At 38.8% G+C, this 15000-nt stretch overlaps 1 protein-coding gene across 5 annotated transcripts in view; it reads left to right on the top strand.

The window, feature by feature from the left end:
- Window positions 1-15000, top strand: part of LOC106879539 (uncharacterized) — a 233096-nt gene that overhangs the window by 182532 nt on the left and 35564 nt on the right. For all 5 annotated transcript variants that reach the window (XM_014929280.3, XM_089354539.1, XM_089354538.1 and 2 more), the window contains 2 exons: window positions 1827-2016; window positions 12304-12571. In XM_014929280.3, coding sequence (XP_014784766.1) covers window positions 1827-2016; window positions 12304-12571 — 458 coding nt within the window. The remainder of the gene's footprint in view (window positions 1-1826; window positions 2017-12303; window positions 12572-15000) is intronic.

Below are 15000 nucleotides of genomic sequence, written 5' to 3'. Positions count from 1 at the left end.
AACCGCTAAGTAACGGGGACGTAAACACACCAGCATCGGTTGTCAAATGATGTTGGGAGGGGGACAAACACTGACAGACAAACATATACACACATACATATATATATACATATATACGACGGGCTTCTTTCAGTTTCCGTCTACCAAATCCACTCACAAGGCTTTGGTCGGCCCGAGGCTATAGTAGAAGACACAAACAATATATGAGTATATGCATATATATGTACATGTATGTACATACCTTCATCTACATGTACATATAGATACATATCTGGGTACATGACGTTGCAAAAAAACATGGACAAAATGATAAACAAGGTACAAAAAACACGCAGGCCACATAGAGAACATATCCTTCATCAGCTGCCACCATTAAAACAATGGACACTTGCCCAAGGTGCCGCGCAGTGGGAATGAACCCGGAACCATGTGGTTGGTAAGCAAGCTACTTACCACACACCACTCCTGCGCCCTGCACTGCTCAAAGTCATTAAAGAAAAATTATAATGTAGAACTGAATTTATAGGATAATAAAACTTTCTTTTTTTAATTTTTCATACCTCCTGCCAAATTCTAAAGGTTCCACTCTTTTTCCGAATCCTTTTTTTTTTTTTTTTAATCTGAGTTTAAAATACGGAAAGTTCGAACTTTTTGCTTAAATCCCAGCAATGGACCACCCTTGGGTGTATCATCACTCATTTAATGGTCCTTACAGGGAGAAGAATATTGAAAAACATCAATACATGTCAGAATGACAAAGAAACGTGGACGGTATCGGCTGATCGTGAGATGTGCTAAACATAACAGCTAAATCACCCTTAATTTCCACACACAAACTTTTTTTGTGCATAATAGCATGAATTTCCGTATGTAAAACACAAATTCGCAGAAAGGTTTTGAAAATTCCCAAAAATAACAAAGTTATGAGGGTACAGTTCGATATTTAAGAGATGAGGAATTATGTACATTATTTACATTATTATTATTATTATTATCATTATTATCATTATTATTCAGGTCACTGCTTGGAATCGAACTCGGAATCTTGGGGTTAGTAGCCTGCGCTCTTAACCACTATGCCCACGGGCATATGGCGTAGTGGTTAAGAGCGCAGGCTACTAACCCCAAGATTCCGAGTTCGATTCCAAGCAGTGACCTGGATAATAATAATAATAATAATAATAATAATCATTTCTATTATAGGCACAAGGCCTGAAATTTGGGGGAAGGGGCCAGTCGATTAGATCGACGCCAGTACGCAACTGGTACTTAATTTATCGACCCCGAAAGGATGAAAGGCAAAGTTGACCTCAGCAGCATTTGAACGCAGAACGTAAAGGCGGACAAAACGCCGCTATGAATTTTTCCCGGTGCGGTAACCTTAAATAGTAAACTTACCTTCTCGAGTCATGTCGGTTTCTATGGCGTATAAATTCCTTATGTGGATAGGTCCCTACGCCGGTCTGTCGCAAGATTACTCATTTTTTTTTTGCCAGCTGTGTGGACTGGAACAACATGAAACAAAGTGTTTTGCTCAAGAACACATGTCACCCAGTCCAGGAATCGAAACCACAATCTTACGATCTGTTATATTGCAAATATATAGCTGTATATTAAGAGATGTCTAAACCATATAATCTCATTTCAAGTTTGTCCTTATTTTATGATTCCACTTAAGTCATAGCTTACGATTGTTGTAACTTTACGACTGTTACAAGCTTACGACTGTCGTAACTTTCTCTCTAAGAAAACTGTATCCCAATGTTATCTCTACTGGTGTTTTGTTCTCGCTATTCTTTCTATCCTTCTGTCTCCTGGTTACTCAGTTGGTCAAGGGCAGCAGTTCAGTACCTACCCACATCTAGCAACCCACGATCACAAGCGAATGATCAGCGGACCGGGTGGCGGTCAGGTGGAGACCAGTGACAAAACAATAAAGATTGTTTTAGAAAACAGAGACTTATGGCAGAAGTTTCACACTCTGGGTACAGAAATGATTATAACCAAGACTGGACGGTAAGTATTACCTTCTGAATATTACGGTTTATTTTAATTTATTAGTAAGCCTCAGTACTGAATATCTGCTTCATTTCATTACTCTTTTACTCTTTTATTTGTTTCAGTCATTTGACTGCGGCCATGCTGGAGCACCGCCTTTAGTCGAGCAAATCGACCCCGGTACTTATTCTTTGTAAGCCTAGTGCATATTCTATCGGTTCTTTTGCCGAACCGCTAAGTTACGGGGGACATAAACACACCAGCATCGGTTGTCAAGCAATGCTAGGGGGACAAACACAGACACACAAACACACACACATATACATATACATATATACGACGGGCTTCTCTCAGTTTCCGTCTACCAAATCCACTCACAAGGCTATGGTCGGCCCGAGATTATAGTAGAAGACACTTGCCCAAGGTGCCATGCAGTGGGACTGAACCCGGAACCATGTGGTTGGTAAGCAAGCTACTTACCACACAGCCACTCCATTGGTAAAAAATAAAAAAAAAACAACAACGTTGAAAACCTCATCATATTTCTAAGCAGCAACGTCTATATGTTTCTTAATAGATCATTAACCCTTCAGCATTCACATTATTCTATTTACATTGTTTATTTATTTACATTGTTTTGACTTAATCACGCATTATTTTGTAGCTTTGAAATTTTGATGATGTAACCATTTTTTTTTTTTTAGAATGACATTGTAGGTTAGGTGGGAGAAGCCACATCTGACCTGTTCGAACATAGAACAGGCAGAAAGAATATTTTGGCCGGATATGGCTGGTTTAAATGCTAAAGGGTTAAAGAAATATCTGTCATCCTAACTTGTGATCTAATACGCATGTAAGAAAATCAGATAACATTGATATAATGTGTGTTGCCTTATAAGGATTTAGAAACTTCGAGGGAACGGAAATAATAACTTTTTGGAACGGTGAAACACAAAGCAGATGAAGCTATTTAATAAAAGCGTGGATCAAAAAAAAAAACATTTGGCAACCTTCGACTTTTTCCAAAGGTATTTTTTAACCCAATATCTACACGCTTTTATTCATAGCTTTATTTACTTCGACCTCACCATTCCAAAAGCAAGATACTTCTATAGACAACGTGCGCGCTTTCAGTTTCCGTCTACCAAATCTTCTCACAAGGGTTTGGCTGGCCCAAGGTGCGTCGCGGTGGGACTGAAACCGGAACTTCTTAACATAGAGTCATGCCTGCGCTTCCACAATATATATATATTTCGTTTTTGGATTTGGTCAAGACTATTGAAAAGGTTGCAAGACGCAACAAAAATTTTAGGAAAATAAAAATAAGAAATAAGTGGAAATTTTACCGGTGAATGTGTTAAATTTTAAGGCACAATAAGAAAATGACTCTCCCCAGACACAACAGTATATATATATATATATATATATATATATATATATATATATATATATATATATATATATATATATATATATATATATATAAGGGCTCAGCAGGGTTTTAATTTTAATTATGTTTATATAAGTTTACCGATAATGGTTTTTTAACACACCGAACTACTTGGTAAAACTACTAATTATTAATTAATTATTAATTTTTACCCTATATCTGTAAGTATATATATATATATATATATATATATATATATATATATATATATATATATATATATATATATATATATATATATATATATATATATATATATATATTCTTTTTACATGTTTCAGTCATTAGACTGCAGCCATGCTGAAGCACCGCCTTGAAGAATTTTTAGTCGAACAAACTGACCCTAGTTCTACAGGGTGTCCACAGGGTGTCTGGGTACATGGAGTAAATAAAATCATAACATAAACAATTAAATATAAGAAATAATAATTTCTTAAAGTATGTGTTAATCCCCATGTACCCAGACGTTGTGAACACCCTGTATATTTCAGAGATGAGAAATTATGTACATTATTTACATTATTTACATTCGACGGATATTTGTCCTCATCTTGTTTAACCACTACGCCATATGCCCACGGGTATATAGTGTAGTGGTTAAGAGCGTGGGCTACTAACCCCAAGATTCGGAGTTCGATTCTAAGCAGTGACCTGAACAATTACACTAATAATAATAACAATAATAATAATAATGATAAAAATAATAACATCGAAAAATACCTTAGGAATGAGAACCCAGGTTCGAAATTTCCCCAAGACACCTGATGAAGGCTGGAGGGTACATCAGCCGAAACGTTGTGTTAACAACAAACAAGATGAGGACAAATATCCGTCGAATGTAAATAATGTAAATAATGTAAATAAAATTGACCCCAGTTCTTTGTTTATATTTTTTTAAAGTCTGGTACTACTCTATTGGTCTCTTTTGTTTGCCGAACTGCTAGCTTACAGGGATGTAAACACATCAACACCGGTTGTCAAGTGGTGGTAGGACACACACACACACACACATGTACAACGAGCTTTTTTCAGTTTCTGTCTACCAAATCCATTTAGAAGGCTTTGGTCAGCCCCAGGCTATAGTAGAAGGTGCTTCCCAAGGTGCCATGCGGTGAAACTGAACCCTGTACCATGTGGTTAGCCACGCCTGCGCCTGTGTGTGTGTGTGTGTGTGTGTGTGTGTGTGTGTGTGTGTGTGTGTGTGTGTGTGTGTGTGTGTGTAACAAATACGTACAGACACCCGCCCAAACAGATAGATAGATAGATAGATAGATAGATAGATAGATAGATAGATAGATAGATAGAAAGATAGATAGAAAGATAGATAGATAGAAAGATAGATAGAAAGATAGATAGATAGATAGATAGATAGATAGATAGATAGATAGATAGATAGAAAGATAGATAGATAGAAAGATAGATAGATAGATAGATAGATAGATAGATAGATGTTTGTATATAAAATCGAAGGGGTATCCTCTGGCGACCTTTGTGTTAAACGTGCTACTTTCACTTTGCTCGGACTTCAGTTAGTATCGATTCATTTGACGGCCGCAAAAGAATTTCATTTTGCTTTATATTTGCTTATTGTTGTTTTTTTAATACTTTTTGCGCTGCGGCCAACTTGTTTGTCATAGGGAATATTTTTAATGTGATTAAGCATTATTATTTTCTTCGTACGCACGCACATGTGTGTGTGTGTGTGTGTGTGTGTGTGTGTGTGTGTGTGTGTGTGTGTGTGTGTGTGTGTGTGTGTGTGTGTGTGTGTGTGTGTGTGTGTGTGTGTCTTGTTCTAGTTAATTATTCTTGTATTTGGACTCATGGAATATATATTAATTGAATAATTTTGTATTATTTTTCCCTCACGAATTCAACCTCAATAAGCAGTCGCTCTACCCGCTAGAAATAGCAGTTAACTCTCCTTATAATAATAATTACACCCGCCATCGAAGAAGAAGAAGAAGAAGAAGAAGAAGAAGAAGAGGGGAGAAAGAAGGAGGGAGGAAGAAGAGGAGGAGACGACGAAGATGACACCAACACTAACACAAAAGGGATGCTCAATGTATCAGAACCACATTAAAATAATTCTAGATTGCACCCAGTAAATATCCACCTATGGCAAACAAACTGGCCGTAGCATTGTGTCCAATAAAAGAAGGAGGTTCTTCTGATGCTGCAAAGCAAGCAGATTATTCGCTAAAGTTTGACTAAGTGGACGTGGCACGCTAAACTCTAAGATCGCCTAATGATTCATTCGAATCTAAACTTTCTGTTCGATACCAACCTCGGGTGCATTGAACGTCGTTGTAGCTGGTGGTGAGGGTGGGGGCTTTAGTTGTGGGCCTGGCTTTTCATTAACAAATCCCCACGTAGTAGCTAATGATCGCCAAGCAGCCGCATTCAACCAATGACAACAGAGTCGAGGAGAAAAGATTGAAATTTGAGTGGAACAATGAAACAAGCCAAACAGAAAGTCACTGAGCGGTCGTGCAACATGCTAGAAATAGTAGAGCTTTCTCGCTCAAATTTCATATCCAACAGTCTTAATAAAGGAAACGTAACGTTTAGACCAGCAATGCACAACCAGCGGCCCACAAAACCATTCTGCGAATATTTTCTTAGTTTAATGATTAACTGGAAATTAATATAGCGAATTGCTTTGTGCCACAAACATACACTGAAAACACACATACTCTTTTACTCTTTTACTTGACTTTACTCTTTTACATTCTGGAGCACCGCCTTTAGTCGAGCAAATCGACCCCAGAGCTGATTCTTTGTAAGCCTAGTACTTATTCTATCGGTCTCTTTTGCCTAACCGCTAAGTTACGGAGACGTAAATACACCAGCATCGGTTGTCAAGCGATGTTGGGGAGACAAACACAGGCACACAAATATATACACACATATACATATATATATATATATACATATATACGACCGGCTTCTTTCAGTTTCCGTCTACCAAATCCACTCACAAGGCTTTGGCCGGTCCGAGGCTATAATAGAAGACACTTGCCCAAGGTACCACACAGTGAGACTGAACCCGGGCCCATAAGCAAGCTACTTACCACACAGCCACTCCTGCACCTAATAGTATTTATTAATCAACTTTTATTATTATATTTCTTTTCTATACTACTGTTTTTGTATGTTTCCTCATCATCCAAATTATATGATATACTTTGCGGTCCGCCTTGAGTGATTAGATTCACGATTTGGCCCTCTGGACGGAAAAGATTGCGCATCCCTAGTTTAGACAATGAACTCCGTCAGTATACAAAATAGCGGAGCTAAACAACAATGCTGTCAATAAAGTAAGCGGATTAGCGACAGCAAAAAAGAGGAAGCATGCTGAGGCTTTTCTCTCCCTTCTGACCACACACGAGCTCATGCACACACACGTGCGGGATTTGTGTATGTTTTGTGAGACAATAGATAAATCCCGTTAAGGCGGCGAACTGGCAGAAACGTTAGCACGCCGGGCGAAATGCTTAGCGACATTTCGTCTGTCTTTATGTTCTGAGTTCAAATTCCGCCGAGGTCGACTTTGCCTTTCATCCTTTCAGTCGATAAATTAAGTACCAGTTACGTACTGGGTTGATCTAATCGACTGGCTCCCTCCCCCAAAATTTCGGGCCTTGTTCCTAGAGTAGAAAAGAATAAATAAATCCCGTTCCAAGCAACAGGACTGGGCGACGTTCTCTTTAAGGAGGACCAATATTTTGCACAAACATACAAGTCTTCTTTCTCATTGGTTCATTTGTTATCCAAGTAAAACAAAGACCCTTGCTCTCTCTTGGGCAACAACGGCCAGCCAGGCACCAGCATGTTTGTGTGTGGGTGTGTGGTTCTTAGTGTGTGTGTTGCTCAAATAGACTCCAACACTGTTTTTCATCTTTTATTAATTCCAGTACTTATTTTATCGCCTCTTTGAGCCGATCAACTGGGTTAGGTAGTCGTAAACAAACTGACAGCATTTGTCAAGCGGCGAGAGACAGACACACACACACACACACATAGAGACATACATCCGCACACACACGCAGACAATATAGACTTTTAAATAGTTTCCATCTACCAAATCCCTTCACGAGGTAGTGGTTGGCCCGGGGCTATTGTCGTCCAAGGTGTTGCTGCGCAATGGGACTGAACCCCGAAACCACATCGTTGCAAAGAAAACTACTAGAACGACACAACCATGCCTGCGTCAATGAATGTGTTGTATGTGCGTACGTATGTACACATGTATGTATAAGTATGTGTGCATATATATATATATATATATATATATATATATATATATATATATATATACATACATATATATATATATATATATATGCGAGTGTTTGTGTATGTGTGCATACAGGTGTATGAGTATGTGTGTATACATACGTGCGTACGTATGTAATATATGTATGTATGTATGTATGCATGCATGTGTGTATGCATATATATAAATGTATATATGTATTTATGTCTATCTGTCTGTATGGATGTATGTATAGAGGTGGGCGGAACAAAGAAAGGAAATTAAAATACAAAACAACACACCCACTAACCATCTCTCCTCCTACTTATCAAACCTGTTATTACGGATTCAAGTTTCTGTAATTACTTATCTAATCTCTATTGACTGTCGCGAGACTAATTGATGTGGGTGTAAGAGTCTCTCAAAACAACGACTTGAGTAAATTGCATGTGTGTATGTATACGCGCGCTGTGTATATATGTGTGTGTGTGTGTGTGTGTGTGTGTGTGTGTGTGTGTGTGTGCATGTGTGTGTGTGTGTGGTACATAGGAGTGGTAGCTACTATTTGTATTGCCCAATCGGTTCGTTTTTTGTTTTTCCTTTTTATAGTTTCTCTCTCTTTCTCTCTTCCTCGTCTCTGTCTATCGATCTCTGTCTCTTACCTACTCTTTCTCTTTCTCTCTCTTTCTCTCTCTCCCTCTACCCCCTCCCCCTCTCTCTCTCTTCAATCTTTCTCAATGTATACACTGACCTATCAACCGTTAAATAAAGGGCCGGAGCTGTGAAATAAATAGGGCGTGTCTCACAAATACGGCCCCTCTCCAACGGAGCAACGCATGCTTATATACATACATTCATACATACATACATACATACATAAGCTCACACACATCAAACGGACTGAACGAATTCAGACAGAAAGTACGATAGCTACACCCTTTCACAAACTTACAGAAAATAGCGTGTGTGTGTGTGTGTGTGTGTGTGTGTGTATACACGCACACACGCAAGTATACACACAAAGACGCAGAATAAACATACAAATGTACACGGCCATGTCAACTCATACATAAGACAAGTACCATATAGATGCATGTGATAAGTACTCTGGGTTTTGAATCCAGCGATCTGAGTTCAAGTCTTGAGAGAACCTAGCACACAATGTTTTACAGGCAGAGGTATGGTTGTGTGGTTTAGAAACTCGCTTTGCAACCACGTGGTTCCGGGTTCAGTCTCACTGCGCAGCACTTTGGACAAGTGTCTTCCTCTATAGCCCCGGGTTGACTAATACTTTGTGAATGGATTTGGTACACGAAAACTGAGTGGAAGCCCGTTGTGTATATATCATATATATATATATATATATATATATATATATATATAATACACGCACATATACAAACACACAGATGCACAAATGCCAATTCACTCGATTACACACACGAACACACACACACACACACACACACACACACACACAAAGACATACACATACACACACACACACACACACAAATAATAAAAGTAGTACATACAGAGAAGCACCTGCACACATGCATATATATATTACACACTAAATATACTATAAACACGCATACGTACATACATTACACACTGGCATTACAGATATACGCACATACATTGCACACATACATGCTATTACTAGCAAACACGTGCATTGCTCGAATATACGCACGCATTATACACATAAACACACACATTACACACATGCACACATACATTGCACGCATATACATATACACACCACACATGTACACATACACAACACACATACATTACACACATACGTTCACCCATAAACACAGCCAGAGATTCATTGCCTTTGGTTAAAACTCTGCTGTATCAAGTTTAACCAAGGGTTAAACATGACCATACACACACACACACACACACACACACACACACACACACACACTGGTTTGGAACTACACTCACAATATTTTTTCACGACACGACGCAGAAGGCAGGGTACTTAATGTCCGCCTCGAGTCGATCTTCGTCGAACAGAACCGCAGATCAAAAGACTTTCTACCCTTGACCATCTTGTCTTTTTACATCATCCAATGTCTCCATGGCCTAGTGGTTAAGGTGTTGGGTTCCCTATCACAAGGTCATAGTTTCGATTACTAGACCGGCAGTGTGTTGTGTCTTTGAAGAAAGGTCTTCGTTTAACGTCGTTTCTGTCTACTTAGCTGATATATGAATATCAGGTGAGTGCTTGGTACAGCCCTTTTTCCTATTCCAGTTGTCACATCCATGATGTTCTGCCGGATCGAAAGTAGGAAGTTATAGAAGGTATCTATATCTGCTCACGACTATATAAGCATCTAAAACAATTAGCGGTAGCGTTGTTGTTGGCACTCCGTCGCTTACGACGTCGAGGGTTCCAGTTGATACGATCAACGGAACAGCCTGCTCGTGAAATTAACGTGCAAGTGGCTGAGCACTCCACAGACGTAGTTCTCGGGGATATTCAGCGTGACACAGTGTGACAAGGTTGACCCTTTGAATTACAGGCACAGCAGAAACAGGAAATAAGAGTGAGAGAAAGTTGTGGGAAAGGAGTACAGCAGGGTTCGCCACCATCCCCTACCGGAGCCTCGTGGAGCTTTAGGTGTTTTCGCTCAATAAACACTCACAACGCCCGGTCTGGGAATCGAAACCGCGATCCTATGACCGCGAGTCCGCAGCCCTAACCACTAGGCCATTACACCTCCACAGCGGTAGCGTGGTATACATATTAACAAATCATACTCGTTCACAAGCGACGACAATGACTACCAGGACATGTGATTTGATAAGGCTTTGACTGCTACCTTTTGCCGATTGCGCTACTGCTTTAAGGGACCAAGTGGTGTAGTTGTTCAACTCAGGTTAAGAGACTGGTTAACTAGATACATGATCAAAGGTACTCCAGCAATGAACAACCCATCGATATCCATATCTACGACTACACAGTTCAGTACGTCCTTTTATCCCTCTTTATAATATATATATGTTACGCAGTATGTCTCTAAATTGGTTTCAAATTTGGTACAAGGTCAGAAATTTCGATGAAATTGACCCCGGTGGTCAACTGGTGCTTATTTTATCGACTCCGAAAAGCAAAATCAACCCCGGTGACATTTGAACTCAGAACGTAAAGACAGACGAAATACCGCTAAGCATTTCGCCCGGCGTGCTAACGGTTCTGCCAGCTCACCGCTTTAAATAATGTCTCTATATTACCTATACTTTAATTTCTGTTATTTTTAATTTCATCTTTTCTTATTCTAAACAAAATTATGTGTGTGTGCGTGTGTGTGTGTGTGCTAGTGAAAACAGCTTGTGCTTTTTGAACAGTTTCCATTATCCACATATGAGTGTGATTCGCGTATACGCGCGTGCGTCTGTGCTCCTGCGATTTGTGTGTGTGTTTGTGGATGTACTGACGTCTGTGTGAACATCACCCTTGACAAACTTCTTGTTGCAGCCACCCATTTGGCCAACAGAAACATGTCTTAATATCTTTAACAGACCGTTCCTTCTCCTTCAGATCGCCTTGTCATTATTATTCTCTTTTCTTCATCCTTTCCCAAATTTTCTTCCCCCACCCACCCAACATTTCCCTTCTATGCATACATAACTACTTACTCTCTTGTCATTTCCTATCATTCTCTACTGAGTACAAACACTCAGGAATTAATAAAAAAAATTAATTTTCTCTATCCTCATGCAAAAGAACTTTATCCGAAATGTCGAAAGTTCCCCTTCTATAACGAACACCAGAAACGTTATGTACATGTGTGTGTGTGTGTGTGTGTGTGTGTGTGTGTGTGTGTGTGTATGTGTGTGTGTGTGAGTGCGGAGTAGATGGAACAGGGTCAACTGACGAAGGGATATACTCTTTATGTTGTATGTTTCGTTTCTCTGTTTGTTTTTTTGGTTGTTCAAAAAATGTTCGTTTTCTCTGTTTTTGTTTTTATGTTTTCGTTTCTCATTGTGTTTAACGTTTTTTTTTTTTGATGTCCTATACCCATATATGCATGTATGTATACATATAGATGTAAGTATGTACATATATGTATGCATATAGGCGCAGGAGTGGCTGTGTGGTAAGTAGCTTGCTTACCAACAACATGGTTCCGGGTTCAGTCCCACTGCGTGGCACCTTGGACAAGTGTCTTCTACTATAGCGTCGGGCCGACCAAAGCCTTGTGAGTGGATTTGGTAGACGGAAACTGAAAGAAGCCCGTCGTATATATGTATATATATTTATGTGTGTGTATATGTTTGCGTGTCTGTGTTTGTCCCCCCAACATTGCTTGACAACCGATGCTGGTGTGTTTACGTCTCCATAACTTAGCGGTTCGGCAAAAGAGACTGATAGAATAAGTACTAGGCTTCCAAAGAATAAGTCCTGGGGTCGATTTGCTCGACTAAAAGCAGTGCTCCAGCATGGCCACAGTCAAATGACTGAAACAAGTAAAAGAGAGTAAAGAGTATATATTTATATATTATTTATATTATTATTATATATATATATATATATGACAGAAGTGAAACACTTTTCATGTCCCTTTTCTTTGTCCCTTTTCAGGCGGATGTTCCCAACGCTTAAGGTCAGTCTAGAGGGACTTGATCCTCACACCAAATACATATTGCTTATTGATGTGCTCCCCGTCGATGACTGTCGCTACAAATATCACAATTCCGAATGGGTGGTCACAGGCAAAGCTGAACCCCACATGCCAGGACGTCTGTACGTCCACCCGGATTCCCCAGCATCAGGCTCGCATTGGATGAAGCAACCAGTCTCATTCCACAAACTCAAACTCACTAACAACAATTTGGACCAAAACGGACATGTAAGTAGAAGTCTTCATATCATTGATTGTTCGTCTGACCATCATATGATGGCTCTGTTGATTGTTATGATTATTTGTGCATTCTAACTATCTCTTCCTGTTCCTTCAATTTTCTCTTTTCGCTTACTGTCTTTCTGTCGCTTTCTCTCATTTTCCCTCTCTCCCTTTTGCTCTATTTATTCAAGCACACAAAGATGCCGTCCATATACATACTAAATATATATAAATATATGCATGCATGTATATATCTATATATATATATCTATATCTATATATATATATATATATATATATATATATATATATATATATATATATATATATATATATATATATATATATATATATATATATATATATATATATATATATATATATGGTGGTTGTCTACTCCTTAAACAGAGTTTGACCACCTCCTGCACCTACACCTTAGCCCTTTCATGGCGTCTGATGTGGCTTTTTAAACCAGACAGTGTTTTGAAAAAACACCCACACATATTGCACCTCTGATTTGCACTACCAATACCTGCAAGTAAGTTCTGCTCATTGTGGATCCTAACATGTCTTTTAAGACCCCCATTGGATTTGCAAACCCTCTGGCACACACCACATTCAAACGTGTGCACAGACATATAATCAGAATAGCTGGGTGAGGTTTGTTTTCCATGGGTTCGCAGGTGAGATTTGAGGCCAGCCAAGGACAGACATGGTCTGTCACAGACTGTGCACACAAAAAGGTCCTTGTCATTCACCTTCTCAGTCTTCACCTTTTTCCTTAAATGTCTCTTGAGCCCTGCTTGCATCATCCTGGCCTCTTCAAATGCTTTCACTCCACTCCACACCCTTGTTCGCCATCCAACTCGATCTGAAGCGAGGACTTCTATATCTTTTGGAGCCATTCCAATTGACTTCATAGCAGTCCTTATGCCATCCTTATATATATATATATATATATATATATATATATATATATATATATATATATATATATATAAATACATTCACACACACAAACACACGAGCGCGTGTGTGTGTAGAATGTAAAAAGAAAGAAAATAGACAGTTTCTGACATTGCGGAAAGTTTAATAAAAACCTTTATATTTCGGGCTCGAAAGCCCATCTACGAAAGAAAAGAACAGTCTAAGAAAGTCCAGTTATGTAGGATCCGTTAATCCATTCAAACTCTCCACCGTTTATGTAACATCAGCAGCCGCTCTCCAAACGTAGGTGTAATCTATGTCCCACGCATTGGTATAAACCAGTGGTTCTCAAACTTTTTGGGCCTGCCGCTCACTTGGCACCCAATCCACTTTCCTAGCCCCCCACCAACTAACTTTCCACCACAAACATAGACCTCTTTCTGAAGCAAATTCAAAGTCACTGCATTTCACAAATAAAACTTTACCTAATTAATCTATTATTTTGTTTTGACATCAATCGTCCCCTTTTGGTTACCCCATTATCACCCCACTTTTCTTCAACCGCCCCCAAGGAGACAGTACTGCCCACTTTGGGAACTACTGGTATTAACAAGCAACAAACACCCACCTGTTGAGTAGCTTATAATCCGATGGGTTAAATACACATTTATTATTCTTAAACAAGAACATTATTGACAATGACATCGAAATTTTGGTCAGCTTCATGATGTGACCGAAACCTCGAAGTCATTGTCAATGATATTCTTGTTTAAGAATTACACACACACGCACACACACACACACACACACACACACACACACACACACACACACACACACACATACACACATAAGTATACATAGACTGATTGAAGGGATCTATTTAAGGATCGAAGCATATCAAAGTGAAGCACACGACACCTGATGGTTAGAAAGTATGACAGAAATCAACATATAAAAAATTCATTCCATTTGCGAGGTGTCCAGCAACGAAAGGAAGCTCACTGTTGTTTGTTAATCTGCAAATCCAAGAGAATCCAAGACAGAGTGAAACTCTCAGTGTTGAGTAATATAATAAAGGGATTTTATGATCTCGCTACGATCTTCTAATGAAACATTGTAACGAACACGCAGACGCGCAACTTAAAATCTGTAACTTAAGCTAATAATCTATAATGTAAAAAAGATCAAACGAAAAGTGTAAGTAAAAACTAAAAGCTACACAAAAAAATGTATTAAATCCTGTCAAGTACACTTTCGTGGGAAAACTCTCAGTCGCTGAGTTAGCAGCATATGTTACGTAGTTTCGTATATTAGTACGTGAGGGAAGAGTTTTTTGTAACTTAGGAAGAATTTAATGCTTCTAGTATTTAGGACGAGAATACTGGTATTCAGGCATGCGATTAAACTTTAGCGCTTCATGTTGTTCATTGGAGGGAAATATCATATATTCTTTATGTTGTGTGTGTGTGTATATATATATATATATATATATATATATATATATA

The sequence above is a fragment of the Octopus bimaculoides genome, chromosome 1, assembly GCF_046866305.1.
Source record: "Octopus bimaculoides isolate indiv1 chromosome 1, ASM4686630v1, whole genome shotgun sequence".
Taxonomy (NCBI): domain Eukaryota; kingdom Metazoa; phylum Mollusca; class Cephalopoda; order Octopoda; family Octopodidae; genus Octopus; species Octopus bimaculoides.
Note: the sequence above shows the minus strand (reverse complement) of the source record. Positions and strands in the feature narration are given on the sequence as shown.